This window comes from Protopterus annectens, chromosome 4.part0, assembly GCF_019279795.1.
Source record: "Protopterus annectens isolate FY-2018-M chromosome 4.part0, PAN1.0, whole genome shotgun sequence".
Lineage (NCBI taxonomy): Eukaryota > Metazoa > Chordata > Ceratodontiformes > Protopteridae > Protopterus > Protopterus annectens.
The window spans coordinates 1,120,519,946-1,120,538,406 of record NC_056733.1 but is presented as its reverse complement, the minus strand read 5'-3'; the positions used below and the strand labels follow the sequence as shown (position 1 = coordinate 1,120,538,406).

Genomic DNA, 18,461 nt, shown 5'->3' with positions numbered 1-18,461 from the left:
TGCAAAGTACGCTTTCCAACTTGTTCAGCTGCATGCAATAAATCCTGCATTTCCTTGTTTTCTGCACAGAGAGTTTAAACAGTTTCTGTTTAAAGCAATGCCATGACATGTTGCTGATATTTGAGCATACGAAACTGACAGTTTAAGGCCCTTATAGTCAAGGTAGCAGATGTGTAAACCTTTTTTCCCCCCATCTATCCAGTGCCCTAGAATCCCTGTCAGAGGGGGTAGGGGTTTTTGCAGCGGAAGCCTCAACACCTTTGGGACCCTGTTAAATAGTTTCTGGGTCAGCAGCAGTTTTTTTAAAAAGGAATTTATGAGAGTCAGGAACCCTGTAATATCTGGCAGGCTTAACATGCACTGGAAGTAAGGAGTCAGGGGTCAGACTGGACTCCGGAAACACATCTACAATGTCTAACAGGTGGAATGGCTAGAGGCCTGAAATCCATGAGCCTGTTTAGATTCTGAAAAATCTTGGCTCTCTCATGGTATGCAAGGTTTCCCAAAAAAAATAGTCCCCTGGAGGGGAAGCTGAAGGTATAGATTCTTCAGCATCAGAATCCTCATAGGGGGTAAAGAACATTCCTGCTCAAAAGGGGAATCAGAAGAACTAGAAACCTGATCTGAAGATTCATAGTCAGTTTCTTGCCTAGGCCTCTTATCAGGAGGGGGATGGGAACCCCTGATAAGGTAAGTCTTCAGCCATTTTGAGCATCTGTTTTTTGGGCATAGAGACCTGTCCACGTGGCTCTTGAGTTTCTTTGCTTTAGAAAGTGCTTTAGTCTTTGAAGCTGAAGTCGGTTTAATGTAAAGATGTTTAGGTCTGAATACACCCTCAGAAGCCGGTGCCTGCACAGTGGCTCCGGACCCATCTGAGGGAATGGTGTCCAAGGCCCCAATACCTTGAGTTTCCAGCGGCATAGCAGACTCCACCTGCGACTCAAGTAGTGGGCGTCAGGGCCTGCGAAACACCTCAATGAGAACAGAGGAGTGGCTTAGGAGAAGCTTCGTCGGTTTTGGACCTAAGTTGTTTTATCTCTCTTTTTCTTTGCGTTTTTTTGTGAACTCCGGTAGTCTGATGGCTATCAGACGACATTTCTGGATAATTAAACCGGCATCCAAAATAGTTTATAGCAAAATCATACCGACGCTTAGTGCGTTGGTTAATTTAGCACAAAACCGACAACCAGAAACGTTGTGATCAGGGCCTAGGCAAGGAATGCAGTAAGAATGAAAGTCCTTATGAGGTATTTGCTTTCCAAAATACAATTAACTTTTTCTGACATCGGTCTGGAGCAAGAAAAAAGTTTCTCCAGCAGGGTACTTAGCTTTATTGAAGACTTCGGGTCTGAAACTCTAACACGAAAATCTCAGGAGTTGGCTGACCGGCACTTGCAAACTGCTTCTGCTTCAGGCACCGCGCGGCAAGACAGACAGAAGAAAATGGCATCGGCTGCTTCTTTTATACCTGACATCAGGGAAGGGGCGACAGCAGCCGACGCAGGACCCAAGACTTTGGAATTCAGGCCGACTTGAGGGCAACCTGCCAGCAGGATTACCCAAATGTAATGACTGCAACAGTGAAACCTGAACATCAAGAGCATCTCCTCATGACAGAACCACACTGCAGTTACCTGCCTTACAAGGGGCATCAACTGCATTTAGTGGAATGGCGAGCTACCTGAAAGGCAAAGCTCAGAAGAGCAATAAAAACTGTACCATCCCAAAGCAGTCAAACCCCTCTCAAACTGGGACAAAGGAACCAGGGCACATCTAGTTAAGTGGGTCTAATTAATGGCACTAAACGCCACACTTTTCCCCATACCTCTCCACAGCACTGCTGTCCTCATCAGGATAAAGCTTTTAAGAGGAAAGCAGTCTGGAGGACATCAATGGACATGGAAACAGCAAGATCAGATGAAGGACCTTTACAATTACTTGTGACCCTCAAAACTTTACAGAAATCAGTCTGGCTTCTTGGGGGTTAGAGGTAGAGTCAGGAGTGTGAGAAGCTGCTGTAAAATGTATCCAAAAGGGCAGCGTAGACAGGAAGGACTTCAAAGGGTCTCTAGGCAAGTCCATTCAGAACTGTTCATAATCTCTTGAATCTCAGAAACCTGGGAAAGTCCCACTTCCACACATACCACTATGCCCACAGAATTCAAAAGGGAATCTAGGAACAAATCTCCAGACACCACGGCCAGAGCAGAGTGCATCTGGGAAGTGTATGAAAGAAAATTCAGAAGAACCAGAATCCCTAGGTCTTTAAGAAGGGATAAAGACCAGGGAGCAGAGAGGCAGGGGCAGACTTGTCATAAGAGCATTAAAACAGAGTAAAGTCCTGCCACTCCGAGGCTCCTTAGCTGTGTTTTGTCTCTTTTTAAAAAAGACATCTGCTTTAGAAAATCTAGGTACCCTTTGCTAAGGATACCTCTTCCCTACCTAAAATAGGGGCATCACCCTAGGCCCAGATCTCTACCAAATGTATGTACAGACTGAGGTGCAAGCAGACAAGTCTATGGCAGCCTCCAACTCAAATGCGCAACAGGGAACTAATCCTCAGGTTCTTCATCCAACCCGAGGGAGATGTCTGGCGAACATGGACTACAGCAGGTTTAGTACATGTTTTTTTTAGCCCCTAAGTGGCAACTGTGCTTCAGGTCAGGAGGATTTGGCCACAGCACCCCCCCCCCATCAATCTTCAGACGCTTGTTTTTCAAAACAACTGAAAAGGACAGACCGCTAGCTGCAGACAGTCTTGGGGACAAACTTCCAAAAAAAAAGTCACATGGCGTATGGGGATGGGGAGCACTTCTTGTGTCTATGTTTATGGGTAGTCTGCCTTTCACACATCTTCTCTTCCAGGAAGACCTGAAAAACTAGGTAACGGAAGGGCACTTACTGGCTTGGTGAATAGCATACAGACTGAATTCAGACATAGCATTTGGATTGCCGGCACAATTGTTTTGAGGATTAGGTGTCTATACAACACACATGTACCTTATGTCTCACACAGGATATATGTCTGATGTGACGTATGATGCATGGAAGGTGCAAAGGCTTTGGTACATCAGCTGAACTGTTAGTATATTATAAAGAGAACAACCTAAGAGTAGAGTAAAGACTATTATAACAATGAATAAGACCTCTTATCACACAGTGAATAACCACATTTTTTAAACAGCTGTATACTTGAGACATCAGTGGCACTTTACCAGACTTCTGTACGCTGCATCTGGGATCAGTCTGAACTGTATGCATTCAGCCTCTCTAACTTCACCTCACGAATTTCTTCCAATGACAATTCAGTGAACAGCACATACTCAGCTCCTGGGTACTGCCTTGTCCATAAGGCACAGTACATATCTTGCTCCCCACTCCAACACAACTGAAGCACATGCGCACCAAAGTTTAGACCGTCTGGAGGTGTTAAACAGTGCTGAATCTTACTCAACACCAAATAAAAACAAAACTGCAGTTACAGTACAAAGAACAAATTCTTACCTTCTCCATTGTTACCTGCATTTTTGCCTTTATCTCTTCTATAGACATAGGACCTTTAGGAGTCTTTGGTGTCGCTGGTTTGCCACCTTCCTTTTTACCAGAGTCCGGGGTCTGGGAAAGAAGAAATTTTACATCACTAATGCAAAAAGCAAATCTAAAATACAAGATTATGCTCTCATTTTTAAATTGATAATAAAAGTTATTATGCTCAAACATTTAATACCAACATATTTTAACAATAAGCACACCAAACTTACAATACTAAGGTATTTAAGCGTCACAACTGAACTGTTAAGTCTGAAGTTTTCATGCAGGCCTGTTTTGCTTTTAGGTCTGTCCCATGGTTAAGGGTCTCCTAAACAGCTCACTTATGTTAAGTGAGTGGATATCTAGAATTTTAACAGCTACCTGGACAATCTGAATGCATTCTGCTCTGTAGGCACGGTTGTACATGAAGGAATTAACAGTAGCAGCCCATTTTATTGGCAGTAACTGAGACAGAACTTCAATATTACACTTCTGCAAAAACAACACTATCCTGGAATTACTAAATCAAAGGAAGGTTGGCAAGGGGGCTCAGACCCCACCCCTTAAAAAGGGGCTGTATCACTTTCTAGGAAAGCCAATTTCAATTAGTCCTACTGAAGAAAATAGGGATCAAATTAGAATCCCACTGCTGCTTGGGAAAGCGCTGGAGTCACAAGCAGATTCAGTCAACAATCTTGCAAAATTCACACGAGATTGCTGTAAACACCGACATGATACAAGTCCAATCTATGGAAAAAGGAAAATTATTCGGTCCAACTCATTCATGAGTGCCAGCACTAGAATTAATGAAGCTTACTACCTGGGTGCTATCAGCCAAACAAGGAAAGCTTACAGCTGCAAAGAGGCTTACAGACACAGAACAGTACAGCCGTGGGACTACATACAATGAAAATATAGCTTTAAAACTACTTGCCTTGAGAAGCCACAGCCAGCTTAAATACCAGTCACTTGCCCCCCCCAGCTCAGACACCCCCTCCTGTTTTTTTCTGGAGCACTACCATTTTCTTGGGTCTTTGTCCCATTGTCTTCAGGGTAGGAGCATGAGCAACCCACTACTGTCCCCCAGAACAAAAAAGTGGCATTATCTGGGTTTGGGAGAAAAATCCAATAGGAAGAGGACTGCCTAAACCAACCTGAGGAAAGATGGCAAGAGGAGATGTAGAAGGGAGGACCATACCTCTCAACCTGGAATCAAAAATTTGGACAAGGCCCATGAAAAATGGGTACAAAACCTGTATGCTGATTATCAAATCAGCATACAATTACATAACATACAAGAGCCATTAAGAAAAAGGATGAAAATAATGCACTTAAGCATTCAAGAGTGTGTAGAAATTTTAATACATTTTTATTTACACTTCGAGAAAGTTGCAATAGATAAGAGGGGGTAACTTTAAAAATAAAATTGAGACTAGAGAAGTGAGTTGGCAGGTAAGATTAAGTGCAGATGTTGCCCCTGGGTTGAACGAACATGTCAAATGTTTTAGTAAAGCAGAAGTTAAAAGGTTAACTTGTTGATTCATTGTTAATTGGTTTGTATTTAAATACAGTGTACACTGTTGGTTCAGATTTTCCTGATTTTTTTTTTTTTTTTTTTTTTACGAAAGCGGAGATAACATTTTGCGCACTAAACCAATTTGCGGTCCTTTTGCAATAGTGAACTTTTTGGTTCTAAATAAAAAAACATACTTCAGCCAGAATCCTTTCCATTCATTCACCCCAGTCCCACTTGTCAGATCCATTTGAATAATCCATAAGAGCACTGCTGATAAATCCCACACAGATAAAAAAAGAGAATGCTCGCACTCGCAGAACAGATTTGAATAAAATGTTTCCCGCTCGCAGAAATGTGTACATCCATAGCCAGAAATGTGTGCACTGAGCCCTTGAGCTCAATTCAGACAGGCTGGTATCCCTCACGGAGCTATCAGCTCAAAAACGGAAAAGACAATTAAAAAAAAGCTGGGAAAAAGTCAGAAATGAAGGGGTGCCACTTGAACTGTGGCACCCCCATTATGTGGACCCCAAAACTCAGTAAAAACTAATTCAGTACAGTTGGGAGGTATGGGGAGGACAGAGGTATTGCAACAGTGAAGACTCAAACATCAAAAGTTACATTAAGTGGACATCTATGCTACATTCTAATTTCACTACTGCAGTAATTACTCTTGGGAAAACTCCCCAAAACTAGACATGGGAGTCTGGACTGATGAAGGTGCTGAGGAAATGACTACTGCAGGATTGCTGACACAAACCCTGCCCTAACCCCATAGGTAACAGCCAGGTTGTAGCATCTTAAAGGTGTGGACTGAGGACCATATGGCTGCCTCCTGCATTCACACTTGGCACTTCTGAAGAAGTACTAGCTGCCATAGCTCTTGTGGAGTGTTTTTCAGGTACCTGCTTTCCATGACATTTGTAGCAAAAGGTGATGTGATCAGCAATCAGAAATAGCCTTGCTTAACAGGTCTACCTTTCCCATTCTTTGCAAATGCATCAGATTCTATAATGTGCTTTGTGCAACCAGAATCAGAGTTGCCTGTACACATCTAAATACAAGATTCTTGACCCTTTGCACCAAGGGTTTGAAAAAGCAAGTAAACTACTTAAGAGAGACCCGAAAAGCTAGTTTTGACAAGAATGGGTCTGTACACAAACACTAGTGTTATGGAAGAGTTATGGGCTCCCTACACAGACTTGTAACTCATTCTCCTGACAGAGGTAAAAGTCACCAGGTGGCAGCTTCCCACACTGTGAATGCAGTCAGTAGAGGCAGCAGGCTCAAAATGAAGCAATGCAAGTTTTCTAAAACAAAAATTTGGTGGTCTCAAGACAGATATCCTTCAGAATCTGTCATGGTGGAGGCCAGAAACTGGTGTAAGAACTGGCAAGCAAGATAACAGATGTCTTAAATTGTAAAGATCAGTTAAATAGCTGAAGATTCTGGGCAGCCTGGGTTGTAGTAGCCACTGACCCATTGTCAAGCACCAGTGTGGAGTCTACGCATTTGGAAATGCGCGAGTTTCCAGTATGTCACTGGACTTCTTGTAATTTGTAGGATGCCCTTAGGAGAAAAGCTCTTGAGAATTTATAGGATGTTCTTAATCATCCATCCCTCCAACTTCAGACTTGGCAAGTGTGGGTGTACAGTGATCCCCTTGTTCTGGGCTAGGTCCAATTCCAAAAGGAGCACCCAGATTTCTCCTTACACACACTGGAGGGCTGAGAATCAGTGCTTTCCAGGCTGGGGGGACGGGACGGACTATTAGAACCACCCCTGACCCATTGTCTATACCCTATAATCTTCTAAAATACTCCAAGGAAGGCAGAAGTAAATGTGTCATAGATCTGTCTAGGGAAGGAGAAGGCATCCAATGCTCCAAGATTGTTTAGAGTCCTTGAGCCAAACATTCTCTTCTGAAGAGTAAAGAATACTACTGGCACACCCCATGTGCACAACATTTGCAGGTGGCCCTCTTCTGCAACCATTCACCTACAAAGGAAAGACATGACAATGTGGCAAACCAGGAAAAGTACAGTTTTGTACCTACCATAAATGTAGATGTTAGAGTGCTAATACAGCTGCAGTCATAACAGATGGGTTCTCCTGCTGTCAGGCGGGTCCCTCGGTCGGCCGAATTCCAAAGTCTAGGTCCGGCGTCTGTTGTAGTCGCTTCTTCCCTGACGTCAGTGCACCAGGGGTATAAAAGAACCAGACGACGCCATTTTCTTCAGTTTTTCTTGCCCCAGATGTCAGGTGCCCCCAGAAGGAAGGCAATACATAAGTTTGTGTAATAAAGCAATGCAATATAATAAAAATACAGTAGTTGCAAGCAAATACCCCCAATCAGGTTGTATGAGGAGGTGTTAGCCAAAAGGCCTGTCCCAAGAGGGGAAGGAGGGAGGGAAACCTGGACTGCAGCTGTATTAGCACTCGAACATCTACATTTATGGTAGGTACAAAACTTTACTATGTTCATAGTGCATACAGCTGCAGTCATAACAGATGGGTAGAATCCCAAAGCTAAGAAAGGGGTGGTAGGCACTAGGTGGAACTAGGAGGAGCCAGAATGCCCTGCAAGACTGCAGTGACAAAGCCTGCTCTAGTTTTGGAGTATAATGGTAGGTGGTAGTGCTTGGAGAAGGTATGCACAGAACTCCAAGTGGCTGCTTCCAAAATATCTTTGGTAGGAACTCAGAGGAAAGCTGCAGAGGTAGCTGTGGCCCTTGTGGAGTGAGATCTGATGCCTGCAGGTACAGTTTTACCATGAAAAGAGTAACAAAAGCGTATGCAGTGGGCTATCCATTTTGAGATGGTCTGTTTGGAAATTGGCTTCCCTTGAGCTCCTATAGCATAGGACACAAAGAGCTGTTCTGATTTTCTGAAAGGCTTTGTTCTGTCCAAATAATAACGCAGCTGTCTGTGGATGTCCAAGGAATGTAGTCTATCCCCTTTGTTTTGAGGATTAGGGTAAAAGGTAGGCAAGTGTATAGCCTGATTCAAAGCTACCCTGGATACCACCTTTGGCATAAAGGACAGGTTGGTTCGTAAGGAAACTCTGTCCTGATGGGAGATAAAAGGCTGCACAGCCATGAGGGCTTGTAGTTCCGATACCCTACGAGCTGAGGTGATAGCCAGAAGGAAAGCTGTTTTCCAGGACAAATATTGCAAATCTGTTGAGGCAGCTGGCTCAAGAGGAGGCAAGGTCAGCTTTTCTAGAATGAAATTGAGATCCCAAGCAGGTATTGGTTGTTTCCTTGGGGGTTTTATATTCTTAGCCCCTCTGAGGAACTGTCTTAAGAGGGGGTGAGAGAATAAAAGGTGGATCAGTGTTGTATTCTGCAGAAATGGCTGAGGCATGGATTTTAATGGAGAATGAAAGTCCACTGCTTAGCAGCTCAGCTAGATACTGTAATATTTGAGGTAAATTCAGTTTTCCAGGATTCTGGCCCTTTTTCTCATTCCAGGCACAAAACAGTTTCCATTTTGCGTTGTAAGCTTTTCTAGTAGACTGCCTTCTGGCCTCCAAAATGACATCCTGCACCTCCTTGGAGAGTAGGGTCTGTTGTGATGTTAAGGAATCTTCCATGCGGCCAGATTGAGTGTTTTCAGCTGACTGTGAAGAGTTTTGAAGCTGTGCTGAGTCAGAAGAGGCATTAGAGGTAGGGTCCATGGAGGGGAATGCGTCAGGCTCCTCAGGAGTGGGTACCAGTGCTGTCTTGGCCAGTCTGGAGCAATAAGAATCATCTGTGGTCTGTCTGCTCTGGTTTTTAATAGAACTTTGGGCAGCAGAGGAAGAGGTGGAAAGGCAAACTGTCATTGTTGTCCAACTGAAAGAGCGTCCACTCTCCAGGCCTGTGGATGAAAAGTCCTTGAGCAGAATGTTGTCAATTGGTGATTTTTGAGGGAGGCAAAGAGATCTAGGTCTGGCCTTCCCCATGCGTGAATTATCTCTGTAAAAACTTGAGGATGCAACTTCCATTCGTGTGGATCTGTCATATTTCTGCTTAAGTTGTCTGCCAGCATGTTTTCCTTGCCTGCCAAGTACTGTGCTTGAAGTTCGATTTGTAATTCCAGGGCCATGTTCCAAAGCGACATGGCCAGCCTGCATAGGGGGTATGAATGGGTTCCTCCCTGTTTGTTTATGTACCACATTACTGTGGTGTTGTCTGTCCTTATCAATAGTTGACCTGGATGCAGAAGGTCTTTGAAAGCTATAATAGCATTTATTACCGCTAGCATTTCCTTTTGATTGATGTGAAGGTGCTTTTCTTTTTGGGACCATTTGCCCTGAATGCACCGATCTGTCATGTGTGCCCCCCAGGCGTAGTCAGAGGCTTCTGTTGACTTGATTTGCTTGAGGCTTGCAGAATGGGAGACCTGCGTTTGTTTGGCATGCTTGAGCCCACCACAGAAATTCCTTTTGAAGACATGGAATTAGTGGTATTACTGTTTCCAAACTGTGGCTGTGTTGAGACCATATGTTTTTCAGGTACCATTGAAGTTTCCTCATATGCAGCTTTGCACATGGGATTAGTAGGATGCAAGATGCCATGAATCCCAGAGCCTGCAGGATTTTCCTTGCAGTCAGCCTGGTGAAATTTGCTAGTTTCTGAAATATTGAGTTAGTTGCCCCTGCTTCTCTGGCGTGAGGTAGGCCATCTGGGTGTTTGTGTCCAAGTTGGCACCCAGGAAAATTATTGTCTGAGGGTATTAGCCTGGATTTCTTTTTGTTGACTGTGTATCCCAGAGAATTCAACAACATTACAAAAGCCAGATGTTTCAGAAGAATGTGCTTGCTGTCCGCTTGGATCAGGCAGTCGTCCAAATATGGGTATATTTGTATCCCTTGAAGTCTGCAGTAGGCAATTACTGATGCCAGGCATTTCGTGAATACTCTGGGCGCAGTAGATAAGCCAAAGGGCAACACAGAGAATTGATAATGGGTTGAACCTGCAAGAAATCTGAGGTATCTTCTGCAATTTTGTCTGATTGGGACATGCAGGTATGCCTCCTTGAGGTCCAATGTTACCAGCCAAGACTCCTTGCCCAGCATGGGAAGAAGCTGCTGTAATGTGAGCATCTTGAATTTTGGTACGAGTAAAAATGTGTTTAGGAATGGATAGGTCCAAAATAGGTCTCCAATCTTTTTCCTTCTTTGGTACCAGGAATAGTCTGGAATAAAAACCTTGACCTTGTTCGTGAGTAGGTACCTCTTGAATAGCTTTCATGTCCATGAGATCTGAAATTTGTCTTTGTGCCTCTGCCCTTTGATTGTGTGGCAGGTTTGGCATGCCTCATTTTTGGAAGGGTGTGAAAATGGAATCTGTAGCCTCTGTTTATAATGTCCAGGATCCATTTGTCTTGTGACAATATGCCAATTTTTTGAAAATAATACCAGCTTTCCGCCCAAGGGTGCTGCCATTTGAGCCTTGCTTGGCATGCAAAGGGGAAAGTCACTGCGCTTGCTTTCTGAATGGCTGCGAACTATCCTCACCACCTCTGTAGGAGCTTGCCATTGTCTGCCCCTAAACTATCCTGGAGATTGCCCTCTGCCCCTCGGGCGCCTGTATCTACCTCTTTGGGGTCTGTCCGTGGCTGGAAAGGACCAATTTTTTTAAGGCCAATTTCTACTGAAACGTGGAGGTTGTACCTGTAGAAAATCTTTCACTGTTTGCATTGATTTAGCCTTTTCCTCCATTTTCTTTAATACCTCCTCAGCTTTAACACCAAATACATCCTTTTGAAGAGGGGCATCTAGTAATTTAGCTTTGACAAGATCTGGTAAGGTTTGCTCCTTGAGCCAGGCATGTCTACGTATGACTGATCCTGTAACAGCAGCTCTACACGTGGCCTCTAGAGCATCAAAACCACATTGCAAGGTATGTTTACCCACTTGTTCTGCACTATGCATCAAATCCTGCAACTCCTTCAAGTCTGGTTGTTCAGGTTGTGACATTTTGCTTCTCAACTGATAACAGAAACTGTTGGTACTTTAACATATGGAACGGGCAGTTTAATGCCCTCATGGTTAAGGTGGCTGAGGTGTATACCTTTTTTCCCCACCTTTCTAAGGATCTGGAATCTCTCTGAAGGTAATGGGTTTTTAGCAGTGGAGGCCTTAATTCCCTTGGGGCCCTGTGAGATGGTTTCTGGGTCAGCCGCATGGATTTTGTATAAAAATTGGTGCGAGTCAGGAACCCGGTAGTATCTGTCACGCTTGACTGGGGCTGGAGGTAAAGAATCCGGGTTAAGGCAGGCCTCAGAGTACACATTATCTAGTATGTCTAAGACAGGAGGTATAGCCAGAGGCCTATGCTGAGGTAGCAAGAGAAAATCCCCAAGCCTTTTCTTGGAATCTGAGTACTCTTGGCCTTCCCAGTGGAAGTGTTCCCTTAAGGTATGCAAGGTTTCCCCAAATGAGTAATCCTCTGGGGGGAGAGACAGAGGGAATGGACTCCTCAGCATCAGAATCTTCGAAAGGGGAGTAAGAATGTTCCTGTTCATCAGAGTGCTCTGAAATAATGGATGCCTGGTCAGAGGGGGATTCTTCCTCCACTCTGGGCCTTTAGTCCGGGGGGGGGGGGGGGGGTTGAGAACCCCTGATAAGAGTAATCAAATCCTCAGCCATTTTAAGGATCTGTTTTTTTAGGCATGGGGCCTGGAAGGGCCCTGTGGAGCTTGTCTCTTAGAATGCATGGCTGCTTTAGACTTAGTGAAAGCCTTGATAGAAAAAGAAGAGGAAGGTCTGAAGACACCTCGAGAGGAGGCAGACCTGTCCACATTTTGAGATTCACCACCAAGATTGGCTTCGGTATCTGTAGTCGGGGTGTGGGCCGAGGAGCCTGCGACCTCGGGCACAGAAGACACCGCCAATGAAGTGTCGTCAGTAGGCAGGGGCTGCGTAGGCGCCTCGCTGAGAACCGGACCACATGTAGTCTGCTTTGGCGTGGTGTCGGTAGAGGCCGCGGACCTAGTGCGTCGGTCCTTATCTTTGCGTTTTTTAGACAAAATTGGAGTCTGAGTATCCGATGACATAATATAGTTCATTTATTTGCCAAAATAGTGCTAGGCGAACTCCGCCCGACACTTAATGGTGCGTTTGTTGAATGTAGCACAAAAACAACAAACCGAGACGTTGTGGTCTGGGCCTAAGCAAGGAATGCAGAGAGAATGAAAATCCTTATGCGGTATTTGCTTCCCACAAAAAATACAATTATTAACTTTGTCTGACATCGGTCTGAGGCAAGAAAGTTTCCCCAATGGGGTACTTAGCTTTCAAGAAGACTTCGGTTGCATAATTTTCGTAATTTCAGGAGCTGTCCGACCGGCATTTGCGAACTGCTTCTGCTTCGGGCACCGCAAGGCAAGAAAGACTGGAGAAAATGGCGTCGGCTGGTTCTTTTATACCCCTGGCGCACTGACGTTAGGGAAGAAGCGACGACAACCGACGCCGGACCTAGACTTTGGAATTCGGCCGACCGAGGACCCGCCTGACGGCAGGAGAACCCATCTGTTATGACTGCAGCTGTATGCACGATGAACATCTGGCAAAGCTCCATCAATGCCTTCTGTTGTGAGTTGTACTCCTTCCCCTTCTCTTGTTTCATCCAATCCAGGAGGATGTCCTGGTACCAAGGTGGCAGAAGTGTGGCCCTTTTCTCTACTGGATTTTAAGCAGACCAGCTAAGGATTCACCACTGGATTCCTATACAGGTGCTTGTGGGGCTCTACCAGTCTGTAGAACCAATCTGGTTTCCTAGGGTGGGCTACGAGCCAGGCTGCAGGGCAAACTAGACATCACAATTAATCACCTCCAGGCTGCAGGGCAATCTAGACATCACAATTAATCACCGCCAAGACTGACTATATTGAAAGATTTGGGCTCAAAGATAAAAATGAATCTTTCTAAGACAGTGGATATTCCTGAACTTCACAGCTGAAAGAAGCTTTTATACAGTTTCCCTAACAGAGGCCTCCGCTTCATCAGAAGCATAAGCAGTGATTGGTCACAGGGGGCTGCAAAAGCATCTCACTGACAAGTGCCTAGGAGGGCCATCAGAACAGAAAAATTCAACTGGCTCTTCAGTAGCTTTTTCTTGAACTCTACTTACCTAAGTGCTCAAAAGAGACTCATCCACCACAGAGTATCAGATATCAATACTTGGAAAAAAACTCCAAAGAGGTATTTGGCTTTGATTCTCAATCTCTGGCTTAGGACCAACAGATGTGAGACTAGCGGATGGACCTTTAAACCCTGACATTGGGAAGGCATCTGATAGGCATAGGGAATGAACAAGTAATTTCAGGCCTGCCCCAGGCTTCCAAAGGCAGGAAATCCCAAGAGTAATTATAAAAAGTGAAATGTTCATTTGTCAGCCAATTATAACAGACTTGCTTTACTACTTACACTGAATGTTCCTACACATTCTCACTACCAAACACAGCACATTCAGTAATGTTATTAAAGAATGCACAGAAAATTCACCCAACACTGGATGGATAAATGGTAGAAAGATGCAATACACAGCTCCTGTGTTAAGACAAATGAAGGCAGTGCCCTCCAGATGAGGCCAATTTGTTATCTTCTTAAAATCACTACCTTTTAAATGTACCAGGAAGTAGTCACATTACCTAACTGTACAATAAGCAACCAACCATAAGAAGACTAACTCAAATGTAGAGCTTACTCACAAAACAATAATGGAAAACACTTTCACTGCCAATGATCTGTACTCAGGGTCTCCTATCCTAGTTTAAGCGCCTACTGAATAAGGAAAACCAATTCTTGAACAAGAATGCTAGCATCTTAATTCACAGACTTGACTGCTGGAGGATCTGAACTGAGCAGCTGACATCAGGTCATCAGGGAAAGGGATCTGGCAAATCCTTACAAGAGTGCTACCTGGTGGAAGACCAGCAGCTTCAAAACACCTAGACCAAGTGTGCATAAACTAGCAGACTCAAAACTCAGCATAGGTGCACCACACTACCTGGCCAGCACAGAGAAGCAAATGATTTCTGAAAACTCCTGTGTACACCCATAAATAAAACACCAATTACTCTCTGAAACAGGGAGAGCAGCCAAATTCATACACAAATTGAAAGTTTTTTCCTGGAATGAAAACCCATTCTGAGCTTAAGCCAACTACATTTTTATTTCATCCTTTCTTGACCAGGTTAGCCCCACTATCTGACACCGTGCGGCAAGAAAGATTTGGCATCGGCTGCATCTTTTATACCCCTGGTGCACTGACGTCAGGGAAGAGGCGACCGCAACCGACGCCGGGCCTAGACTTTGGAATTCTGGCTGAGGGTAGCCTGCCAACAGGATAACCCACGAGAAATGACTGCAACAGTGAAACACTATGAACATTCAATCCTTAAGAAATAGTTGTGTAAAATCTTACTGTAGCTATAGAGGTCCTTCTTTTCAACGTTGCAGTATTCATAACCTTTGGGTTAGCCTTCACCTGCGTAGCAACCTGACAGTCCAGCCAGTATACAAAAGCTTTACTCACTAAGGTACCTGGGACGTCAAGACATTGGCCGTAGGGCGCATGGGCCAAAAGTGACGTCTGCACATACCTTCTTCAGAAATGAGCACCCCAGTCCTAGGATAGCTGCACAAGTTCAGAGTCATCCAAAGCTTCTTCAGGGGGTAGGAGGGTGGGACAGAATACTGCAACATGGAAGAGAAGGACATCTATGATGAAGGTTAAGACTTTACACAACTATTCCATGTCCTTCGATTCTCATGTTACAGTATTCTTAACCTTTGGGAGAGTGCCATAGCTTAAAAGGGAAGAGGGTGGTTTGGAATTCTCCAAAAATCCAAGGACTACCCTAGCAAAACCTTACCTAGATCTGGAGATGTGGTCCAGTTTGTAGTGCCAGGTGAAGGTATGGACAGATGTCTAGGCAACTGCTTCTAGAATAGCAGCAGTTCCCAGCCCTTTGAAGAAAGCTCCAAATGAGGCCATAGCTCTAGCAGAATGGGCTTTAATCTTACTGTCCAGGTGTTTGCCATGGTAGATGTAAGAGGAGATCGCTTTGGAAATCCAGGTAAAAATGGTCTGCTTTGTCACTGCTTTCCACAGAGCCCTTGGAAGAAAGGTGACAAATAGTTGCTCTGATCTCCTAGGGGATTTGGTCTTGTCTAGGTAGAACCCAAGTTGTCCGAATGTCTAGGGAATGCAGGACTCATTCTAAGGTTGTGGAAAAAAGGTGGAGAGATGGATACATTGGTTAAGGGGCACCTCATTGACCACTGGGCATGAAGGTCAGGTTAGTCCACAGGGTTACCTTATCCTTTTGGAAGATTAGGAAGGGTGGGGGTGACCATAATGGCCTGGAGGTCTGACTCATGTCGAAGTCAGGGCTACCAAAAACAGAGTTTTCCAAAGTGCAGTATTTTAGAGAAGCTGTAGCTGCTGGCTCAAATGAAGCAGCCAGAGATTCTCCAACATAATTTAAGTCTCAGGGTGCTGGAACTGGCTTCCTAGGGTGCCTGTGATGTAGTACTCCCTTCAGGAATAACTTCACTTAAAGTCTGGAAGCAAGTGGAGAGTCAAGAGGCAGACAAACTGAAATAGTAGCAAGGTGGGCCTTAACCGAAGAGTATGCCAACCTTGCCTGCAACAATTCACACAGATACCGCTCAACTTAACAGATTTTTGCAGAATGTCCAGATTTTTGCCTCATTTTTGGTCTGTCCCTTAATTTGTGGTTTTCTGGCAAATCAGAGGAGAGGATTGAAGTCACTAAACAATGAAATTAGAGTTGCATTCTTCATATCATTCAGAAAATGCATGTCAATACAAAACCTGTCATTCTAGCAACGTTAAACTAAGAGCAATATTTAAAATCTGTATTTTCCAGCCTTTGTTCCCCCCAAAATTTTAGGCTTTATACACATTTCTTGCACCAAGAGGTTAAGCGGCATTACATATTGGACAGCACTACAGGGACTTCTTGAAAAGGGTCTAGCTGTCTACACCAAATAGAGAACTTTCTCTATTTGGACAGATCGAATCTTCTAGTATTGGGTCTTCCTGGCCTCCTGCAGGACATTAACCACATTCTCTGTTTAACAGTGTCTGAAAGGGATCAAAAACCCCCCCATCACCCACAGGGTTAGGTTCAGCGATTCCAAGTGGAGGTGGATTAGGGATGCCTTTGTCCTGTGTGAGTAGGTCCATTATGCGAGATAACTTGTGATTGCCCCTGGCTAAATGCAGGAGGGAGAACCAATGCTGTCTTTGCAAAAAGGGAGCACCAACAAAATTTTTGGTTTGTCCTGCTGAATTTTCAATAGGACTTTTTCAAAGAGTGGGAAGGGTGGGGGGGATGCGTAGAGAGCAACACCCCCCTTCCTTGAGACAGAAGGCATCCATCATCCTCACATGAAGGCTGGGTGTTGTGATACAAAACTGAGGAAGTTGTCAGTCAGAAGGGAGGCAAAGAGCTCTATTTGTGGCGTACCCCACCTGTGTACTATGCCCAGACATGCATCCCTGCTTAGCATCCATTTGTGGGATGTTGACATTATCTGCTCAAGGTGGTGTTCTGAGCAGAGGGAATGTAAATCAAGCAGGATGGCTCCATGCTGAGCTGCCAATTTCCAGGCCTGGAGTGCAAGTCTGCATAGCAAGCAATATCCATCCCCCCGGTTGTTCACATACCAGGACAGTGTGTGAAAGAATAGTTGTGCAAGATCTTACCATAACCATACATGTCCTTCTCTTCCATGTTGCAGTATTCTTACTGTGGGAGTCTCCTACAAAAGCTTAAGCCCGGTTTGCTGTTGGTGCGTGGGATTGTCAAGCACAGCCATAAACCAGGGGCCTTAAATGGGATGTCTGCATGCACAGACCTCAGAACTGCCCAGTTAGACAGCGGACTAGGTAGAACAAAATGATGTCCTCCAGACTGGTGGAATGCCATAGACTGCCAAGGAGACCATAGCCTAGGAGGTGCCCCATAAACAAGTGAAAGGAATGCAGGGGGATGGTGGGAGGGAGGAATACTGCAACATGACATACATTTATGGTTATGCTAAGATTTTATACAGCTATTCTATGTCCTTCAATTCCCTTGTTGCATTACTACTGTGGGAGAGTACCACAGCTTAGGAAGGGTGAAGGTAGAGGTAGCAGATTCAAGGAATCCCTGCAGGATTGCCCTAGCGAAACCTGCTCTGGAGATATGATCCAACTTGTTGTGCCTGGTAAATGTGTGTACAGTGGACCAGGTGGCTACCCTGCCTCCAGGATGGAGACTGTCTAGGTCCTTTGTCCAAGTAAAACCTTAACTGCCTGTGAACATCCAGGGAATGGAAAATTCTCTCGCAGTCATTGGTAGGAGAGGGAAAGGTGGACAGGTGAATGAACTGATTTAATGGAAGCTCGTTGACCCCTGTGGGCATGAAAGGGTTGGTGTGCAAGGTTACCCTATCTTTGTGGAAGACAGTGCAAGGGGGGGGCATGTCATGAGAGCCTGTAACTGGTACCCTTCTGGCTGAAGTGAGAGCTACCAGCAGGACTGCTTTCCATGTGCACATCTGTAGTGATTCAGAAAGTACAGTTTTGTACCTACCTTAAATGTAGATGTTAGAGTGTAGACACTGCTGCAGTCATTACACTTGGGTTATCCTGCCGTCAGGCGGTCCCGCAGTCGGCCCGAGTTCCAAAGTCTTGGTCCAGCGTCGGCTGCGGTCGCCTCCTCCCGGACGTCAGTGCGACAGGGGTATACAAGATGCAGCAGACGCCATTTTCTTCAGTTTTTCTTGCCCCAGATGTCAGGTGCCTCTAAATATGTAGGCAATTCCAATTGCTAATAAAACATGCATACGAAAAGCAAAAAACAACTTACAGCTACCAGCAAATACTCCCCATAGGTAGTAAGGGTAAAAGACATAGGTTCGTACCAGCCAGTAAGAGGGGACAGGGGGTAACCTGGACTGCAGTAGTGTCTACACACTAACATCTACATTTATGGTAGGTACAAAACTGTATTATGTTCATCATGTTACACTGCTACAGTCATTACACTTGGGTAGAATCCCAAAGCTGAGGAAGGGTGGCTGGTCCTATAAGGCATTTGGGGTGGCTATAAGGCCCTGCAGCGGCGAAGCCAGCTCTGGATTTAGAGTATAGAGGCAGATGGTAATGCTTGGTGAAGGTGTGTACAGGACTCCAAGTTGCTGCTTCCAAAATATCCTTGGTAGGTAGTCCCCTGAGGTAGGCAGTTGAAGTGGCTGTTGCCCCTGGTGGAGTGAGATCTAATGCTGCTAGGTACAGGTTTTCCATGGTATGTGTAGCAGAAACGTATACAATGTCCGGCCCGTTTTGAAATGGCTTTTCCCTGTGCTCCTGCAGCATATGCTACCAATAATTGCTCAGATTTT

The 18,461-nt window shown here is 44.8% G+C and overlaps 1 protein-coding gene across 3 annotated transcripts in view; it reads right to left on the bottom strand.

Moving 5' to 3' along the window:
* Positions 1-18,461, bottom strand: part of NPM1 (nucleophosmin 1) — a 367,407-nt gene that overhangs the window by 67,763 nt on the left and 281,183 nt on the right. For 2 of the 3 annotated variants that reach the window (XM_044069094.1, XM_044069095.1), the window contains exon 9: positions 3,505-3,615. In XM_044069094.1, the coding sequence (XP_043925029.1) occupies positions 3,505-3,615 (111 nt within the window). The remainder of the gene's footprint in view (positions 1-3,504; positions 3,616-18,461) is intronic. The other variant, XM_044069097.1, reaches the window with a different exon arrangement.